General features: G+C 38.3%; 1 protein-coding gene across 1 annotated transcript; it reads left to right on the forward strand.

Moving 5' to 3' along the window:
- Positions 1–267: 267 nt before the first annotated feature.
- LOC107581794 (uncharacterized) lies at positions 268–8,173 on the forward strand. Its single transcript, XM_016267444.1, has 5 exons — positions 268–867; positions 2,296–2,463; positions 4,140–4,264; positions 4,389–7,413; positions 7,511–8,173. Exons 1-5 carry the CDS (start codon positions 406–408, stop codon positions 7,907–7,909), a joined length of 4,179 nt encoding a protein of 1,392 aa, XP_016122930.1. The 5' UTR covers positions 268–405; the 3' UTR covers positions 7,910–8,173.
- The last annotated feature ends 396 nt before the right edge of the window (positions 8,174–8,569 follow it).

The raw sequence follows: 8,569 nt of genomic DNA on the forward strand, positions 1-8,569 counted from the left end.
TTTGCGTTTGTAATTTGTTATTTTGTTTTCAGAATTGTGATTTGTTTTGCACTTCTCGGTCACCGTACATATCCTCTCCTTTGTCGTCCAAACTGGTGTAAAAACGTTCCCACTACTAAATGGCGACTAGTAGACAATTGAGGTTGAATAACGCCATAAAGTGTGAGTTTCTCTTACCATTGGTTGACAGTGAGTCACGTGACTAAGGTGTGCACGTTTACCTGCTCTTGCATCTGTGCGTGGACACACTCTTGACAGGATCAACTGATGAGCAGAAGCGACTGAACCGGATCTTACACTGTACGCGTGTGCCTTTTTGTGTAGGTTAAATTAAAGTAGCCTAACTTGTCAATTATACGCAAATACATTTTAAATGCTGTTAAAAAATACCGCCGAGTTCAAGTAATGGCACTTTCACAGGTTCAGTGTCTTGATGACAATCACATCAACTTGCGCACTAGCGAGTCCAAGCCGGAGTTCTTCTACAGCGAGGAGCAGAGACAGGCGCTGGAGACACTCATACATGAGGGACGGGACGCTTATGAGGACTACATCAAAACACACAACATCCGCTGCTTTCTCTCGGACCTTGAACTTGAGAGGATCCTCAGCACTGTGGAGGTGTATAGCCCGGGTTCCCCTGATCATACCGCTGAGCTGCTGCTGGGGGACAGTGATGGGGAGGAGATTTCCCTTCAGTACTGGCCTGACCGCTCAGACCACTCCATCCCACAGCTGGACATCTGCTGGCCTGACCGGCCGTCCTACCGCGGAGTCACTCGAGCTCAAGTGTACACTCAGCCCCCTTATGAGGGGCAGTCACATATTAAAGAGGTCGTTAGAAAAATGATCTCCCAAGCACAAAAGGTAGGGGATGAATGTGCAGTGTTGGGAAGGTTACTTTGGAAATGTAATAGGTTACAGATTACAAATGACTCTTTTAAGTAGTGTAACTATTTCAATTGGCCTACTTTATTCAATAATGTAACTGATTACTTTTCTAAATTTCTAAGGAATGTTTTCAACTGTTGATCATTTTCAAACATTTAAAGCAGGCAGGGTTAACCTTACAGCAACACTGAGTACTGTCAGACTTTCAAAATCCTTCAACTTGAATTATGATTAATAATTTAATTTCAAAGCACAGCCACCACAAAATCATACTTCAGCAGCGCTTCTTTTTACTTTTACTGAGATCGTTCTGAGGTTAAATACAGAGTTAGAAAGAAGAAATAGTAAGTATTAACTCAAGAAATATTCAGATGTAACCCCCTTTGTAATCATTAACATTTTCATAAGTAACTGTAATTTAATTACACATTTTTCTCAGTAACTGTAACGGATTACAGTTACTCTCCAACACTGCGAATGTGATATATTACTATGATTTTATTATTTTGTTGTGACTCACCTCCAGTGAATAAGACACTGACCAAAGTCCAGTGTCGGGATCTACACGTGTTCTCAAGCTCAAAAAACAGTCAGAGCTCTGAGCTGTACACTCTCAGAAAAACGTACAAAAATGTTGTCACTGTGGGGCAGTAACCTTTCAAAAGGTACATCTTTGTACTTTATTTACCCCTAAAGGACACATATTTATACCTTAAAGGTACATGTTAGTACTTTTTGAAAAAGTACCACGCCAGTGATAGCTTTTGTACCCTTTTTTTCTGAGAGTGTAGGGCTAGGCACTGCTGGCACTTTGGACTTTTAGAATTAGAAAGTAAAATTGTAAAACAATTCATATAGGCCCTATTTATAATTTCGAGATTATACATATAATTAAAATAAACTGACATTCTAATGAAAGTTTTCAGATATTGAAAAATGTCAATTAAATGTCATGGGAAATTACCATGTGGACTTGACAAAAAATCAGATCTTCCTTCCACTGAGGCTCAAAATCCTTTTTTGATATTTTTTTTAAATCATGCTTACACAAACTTCATACAGGTTGAATACTGCTGCATTAAAGCAAAATACACTTTCAAATTCCATGAATTGTTTGATTCATGCAAATTATTATGATGATAATATAATTTGTAAATGAAGGGGGAAAAAAATTTTTTTCGACCCAAAAGAGTATTTTTGAATAGTGCTCACAGTGTCCCGTGCACTTTTCCAGATCTGTTGTTCTAGTTACTTGGAATTAGTTTATCAAGGATGACAGGTTTTTTTTCTGTGTGCACAGTTTTATTTACATGCATTATCAATATCAGTATGTTTTTAACAGATATCACACAGTATTGTTTGTACCAAGTTCTTGTGTTTTCATTAATACCCGTCCCTTTGCAGGTTATTGCAATTGTCATGGACTTGTTCACAGACATTGACATCTTCAAAGATCTCCTGGATGCAAGCTACAAACGGAAAGTTTCTGTGTACATTATGTTGGAGACCACCGGAGTGAAGCACTTCCTGAGAATGTGTGAGAAAGCAGGCATGCACACTGGACACCTCAAGGCATGCCACAATTAATACTTTAAACTCATTCGAGTTGCAATTTAAGATGATTTATTAAGGAGTTATTAGCAGAAAAGAAACATCAGATTATTAAAAGCCTGCATTTTAATGAACAGGAGCAATTTACTGAGAGAGAACTTTTGGAACGTTCAGTACTCCGAATCAGAAAGTCTAATTTTCCAAACAGCCTGAGGCAACAGTGAGCACTTATGACTCTTGACACTTGTGTTTAGAGACAGAAACAGATTTCTGCTGATGACATTTTTTAAATGACATAGAAACTAACTATATCAGTGATAGTAAGGGAACTGTTAGAAAGAAATTAAATGTATTTAGTGTTTATATACAACAGAATACCTTTTTTTTTTTAACAAAAGTGCATTTACTATAATCTATTTAGATGTTCTGTTTTAAAAATGTTTATGTAAATCACTTGACCTGAATAGAGATAATAACTTCTGTCTATGACCTAAAGGCACCACAAAAACTTGGTGGATAGTAAACAGTTCTGTTCACTCACAAAAAGAAAATACAGTACTGATGTGTGAATAGTGATAAATACCAATGACCACAACAGGCTCAGTGTAATTTCAGATTACCATCAATGCACATATAAGACCCTGGAGCACAAAACCAGTCTTAAGTCGCTGGGGTATATTTGTAGCAATAGCCAAAAATACATTGTATAGGTCAAAATGATAAAAAAAAAAATGTATGCCAAAAATCATTCGGATATTATGTAAAGATCATGTTCCATGAAGATATTTTGTGAATTTCCTACCGTAAATATATAAAAAATTTGATTTTCATATTACTTTGATTAGTAATATGCATTGCTAAGAACTTAAATTGGACAACTTTAAAGGCCATTTTCTCAATATTTAGATTTTTTTTCCAGATTTTCAAATAGTTGTATCTCAACCAAATATTGTCCTATCCTAACAAACCATACATCAATGGAAAGCTTATGTGTAGATCTCAATTTTGAAAAATTTACCCTTATGACTGGTTTTGTGGTCCAGGGTCACATATCAAAAGTGAGAGTAAAGATATTTATAATGTTAGATATTAGATGTTTCTATTCATCAAAGAATCCTGAACAAAATGTATCACGTTCACACAAAAATATTAAGCAAACCACTGTTTTCAACTGATATTAATAAGAAATGATGGTCCAGGGTCAAATATATGTTAAAAAATTACATATATGACATATGATGTGTTTACTTTCTTATGTGATCATATACTAATAGGCTTTTTGATGTAATCAAGTCACTCGCTTTTGGTCAGGCTCACTGGCATATGTCTTAAAAATAAAAAGCATTTGCAGACTCTAATAGGTCATCTGGGGTTATAAATCCTGTCAGTCAACCCTTTTGGTACACATAAAACCCTGTTGATAAATTTCATTGGTCTCTCATTCCTCCAGGTAGTAAAAAAAAAATTATATATATACAGTGGGGCAAAAAAGTATTTAGTCAGCCACCAATTGTGCAAGTTCTCCCACTTAAAAAGATGAGAGAGGCCTGTAATTTTCATCATAGGTATACCTCAACTATCTTTTTTCATATATATATTAATTGAAGTTATATGCTGCTGAGAGAGAATTTATTTTTGTTTTGAATGTTTTTTTCCATCCACACATCAACCAAACATGCTGAACATTTTTCCATCAGAACTTGAGAGTGCGCTGCATCAGAGGGGCAGAATTTTTCAGTCGATTCTCAAAGAGAGTGTGTGGAAGCCAAAGCCAGAAGTTCATGTTTATTGATGGAGACAAAGCAGTCTCAGGGTCATATAGGTAAGTCTGGGCAACCCAGTTTATCAAGATTAGACCTAACCTAATTTATGGTTCTAGTACATACATCAATAAATACATTAATTAAAGTAGTTATTACAAATCAAAATGTTTTCTTTACTTTCAGTTTCACATGGTCTGCCTCTAGACTGGACAGAAACCTCATCACGGTTCTCACTGGCCAAGCAGTCGACACATTTGACTCATTGTTTCAGGACATGTACGTGATGTCTAATGGAGTGTGTCTGAGCAAGATTAATCTGAGCAGTGAGCCTGAACCTGAGTTCCTCCCTAAAGTGGTACCCACTCTACTCCCGTCAGCCACCACAGCACTCAAGCTCATTAACCCAAAATACACTCTTGTCTCCAACTGCGCTTTCACTACCAACAGACCTGCATCTGACCAGACAAGTGCCAAGAACAGCACTTCCAAGAATCAGACGGAAGTCATCAAACAAATGAAAGAGACACCAGTGGTGTCACCGGTTCACCCGGGACTGCTCAACCTGGAAAAGGCGAACATGATCAATTATGTGCCGACCTGGCCCGATCCTGACCCGCCGAGTGATGTCATTGGTTTCATTAACATAAGAGACTCCAACAAGCCACTGCAAGCTCACCTAATGCGTTCAGAACTCTTTGAAGTGTCTCAAGCCATCCGATTCAAGGATCCTTTTCATGAGGCAAAGGAGTCTTTATCTCTGAGGGCTTGTCCTGGACCCATATCCCAAACTTCCTGTTCTCCTGAAGCTCCAGCTCAGAAACAAACATCAGGTGAAGCGCAGAAGAATTTTGATCAAAATCAACATCAAAGAAGCAGCCGCAGTGAGAATCTTATCTCGCCTTTGGAGCCGGAAACAGTGCATGTGCTTGCCTGTAATAAAGTAAATAAAGAGGAGCTATGTGTGATGGGAAAAGAGCTGGACTCTATATCTTTGCAGAGCAAAAGCATTAATACAGAAAAAGACATTCCCAATACAATTTCATCTTTCGCTCAAGACGATGCAGATACAAAGCAAGCTCTGGATACTCTACAACCTCCGAAATGTCCTGCCCAAACCTCAGAGGATCTTGACTTGAAATCATCATCATCAGCGATGTCCAACAAAAGTCACCATGACTCATTTGCCCTCATAGACACTCCTTCTGTTAAGCAAAGCCAAGATGACCAAGTCATAAATGATGTTTCCACTCAAGACCACAGCGATACAAATCCAGACACAAACCAAAATGGCTGGAAAGGTACACAGACGTCTAACTTTGGCTCCAGCATCTCTTCATTGTCTGATGAATACTATGAGTGTTTTAGCCCTGTGGCTGACTTTAGGACTGTAGGAGATGTCTTTGTGCCTGAAAATGCACCAGAATCTTTGCATAATTCAATCAAAAACAGTGACAAAGAGCAGGAAGTTCCTTGTTCAAATTCATCCCCAGCTCAAGACAGTACAGATTTGGATAATAAACAGATCTTGTTTATTCCAAAACTTTTAAAAACATCTTGCAGTATTGCTTTCAATTACTTTTCTGCAGACTTCAAAACAACAACTGCAACTTCCAAAACCACCTTTGCCCAAAAAAGAGATGAAGGTACCATAATTAATTATAGTAAACTATTAGACAGTGAAACCTGCTGTTTCTCACAGATTCCTAATGGTTGCTTCAGATTCTCTTCAACTTCAGAGGAATACTTTGAGTGCAGTGGTACAGTGGGCTTGCAGTCCGAGATTGATGGTATTGATCATAAAGTGAAACCAAGCTCACTAGAGACATTAAGCTTGAATGAACAACTACAAGTACCGAAGCCTGCCCTGGAAATTGAGAAACTATCTGAGCTGAGCAGCAAGAACACAAAAGAAAATGATAAACCTAAAATGCATTTTGGACAGGAGCAGCCCGAATTTCAACAAATACTAGATAAGGCAACTGACCTGGCAGTTTTAAAGTCTGAAGATGATACCCAAACTCGACTGGATGAGAAAGTTCACAGACAAGTACAAGAGACTGAAGTTATGTCAGAGCCAGTGATAGAAAGCAAATCGATGAGTAACATTTCTCAAGAACATGAGATAAGTGAATCTCTGAAGGTTTTAGAGATACAGTCAAAGGAAGCGTCTGTAGAGGTCACTGAGAAAGTTGAAAAAGCGCCAATGCAAGACTTACAACTTGAGGTAAATTCAGATTTAGCCTGTGAGCAACCTGAGAAAGAGCCACTACAGGACATACAACTTGATGAAGATCTGGATTTATTATGTGAGGAAAAGTCTGTACTGTTAGCTGAGAAAGATTCAAACCCACAACCGCAGGACTTAGAGTCTCAAGTAAGTCAAGATGTAAAGTGTGAGGGACAATCTGTAAAGTTAGCTGAGAAAACTGCAAAACCACCACTGCAGGACTTACAACCTGAGGTAAGTCTAGATTTGATATGTAAGGGACAGTCAGTCCAGTTATTTGAGACTACTGCTAAACCGCCACTACATGACTCTCAGTCTGGGGAAAGTCCAGATTTAATGCTCAAACCTTCAGAAGTGAATGCTACCCCACAGTTGGCAACAGACAATGAATTTAGGAGCTCAATACAGCAAGATAAAGCAGATGCAATTCCTGTAATTCCAGAGAAGACCAAGGTAACAAAGTCCATAGAGTTCCCTAAGAGCGAGGAACTGCAAAACCCATTGGCTGATTTAGATTCTGGATCAAATCATCCACTCAACCTAAAATCCGAAGAGCATGTGAATGAGCATTTAAAACTGCTGGATGATGAGGTCAGTCCAGCCGTGTTAAAGAGGAAATCTGAGGAGCACAATCTTCAAGAGAAAGTACCAGAACAGTTTGAAACCATTGAGCTGCTGATATTAGAGGATTCAGACTCCCAGAAGACAGAGCTGAACAATTCTGAACCCATAGGACCAAGAGCTGCACTGAGAAAAGAAACAAAAACGAGCAAAACTGAGCCTACAGAACCAAAGACTATAAATGATAGAAAATCTAAAGAGAATAAGCTTGGTCATGATGTTTACAGTAGGCATAGAAAGCAAACATTTCACCCGACAGCTCTGATTGATGAGAAACCAGAAGGGGAACATATTTGTACAAATCAGATGAACAAGAACCTGCCAGAGGTGAAACCCAAGCTGGACTGTCTGGTTAGGAAGGTAAGAATTTCTTACTGTACTACCAAGAACACAAAACTAGTTTTGAAAACTGGATTAAGAAAAATATCATTAACTAATGTTCTGTTCTTCATCCTAGCAACCACATCAAGCATCATCCAGAATTCCTATTCAAGCGAGAGGAGGGTTAACTAAGTTACCCATCAGCAAAGCAGACACTAGCAGTCGTTCATTTGGGCTTCGAGCTCCTAAAGCTGGCATGCATAGACACCCATTTGGAAAACCACTGGGGCAGAATAAGTCTAGCATTACATCATCTCCAACTCCTGAAAAATTGTCCCCAGGAGGAGTTGCTTCAGTTAGATCAACACAAAGACCCCCATGCACAGTCCCTGCACCAAACGGTCCCACCTCTCCCTCAAAACTGCCGCAGGTCCAGCTGATTGCACCTAAGATCGGGCAGTCAGACCAGCCAAACGTTTCCAGGAAACGTTCTGCATCCTTAACAAAGCATAGTTGCTCTTCTCCTGGAAAGTAAAGAAGCAGGCGACTAAAGGATCTTCACCAAACAAATAGAATAAGGCATCAAATTGTTGAATACTAATTTCATGAATGCAATGATGTGCAATAGAAAGCAAAGGCCACTGGGTTATTTTAGTATTTTTACTGAACTTTTATTGAACCATGTGAGTTGATCTCACATAAAACTATGCTTTATTTATTCTATTTAGCCAGCAGAAAGTTAATACAGGATTAACATAGGATTTTCCCAATACAAATAAGTTTTTCTAACTGGCGAATTTCAGGCACAGACTTTTAGATAAAGCTTTATGATTGTCCTTAAAGCTATAAATATGTAAATCATTTCATTTTCTATTCAGCTCGATGTAAATGATCAATTATTGGTCTTATTAAATCATCACAGTTCACCATTTGCATAACACAGCTTGTAAAATTCCATTTATTGAATTATTAAAATAGATCGTCCAGGACAGAGTTCACTTGATTACAGCTGGATTTTTCTTTCTTTTTTTATTATATATAGATGTTTTACCATTGTTGCTACTTGTCGGAGCAGCTTCAAACAGAATTGAACTTGATCACATACCACACCTTCTTTTTAAGTTATTTTTAAGTGGCTTGGGACTGTGTGCGATCTGGTGGTGTCATCAGCCAATCATATTTGTCATGATGTCGT

This window comes from Sinocyclocheilus grahami, unplaced genomic scaffold (assembly GCF_001515645.1).
Source record: "Sinocyclocheilus grahami isolate Dianchi unplaced genomic scaffold, SAMN03320097.WGS_v1.1 scaffold37.1, whole genome shotgun sequence".
NCBI classification, from domain to species: Eukaryota; Metazoa; Chordata; class Actinopteri; order Cypriniformes; family Cyprinidae; genus Sinocyclocheilus; species Sinocyclocheilus grahami.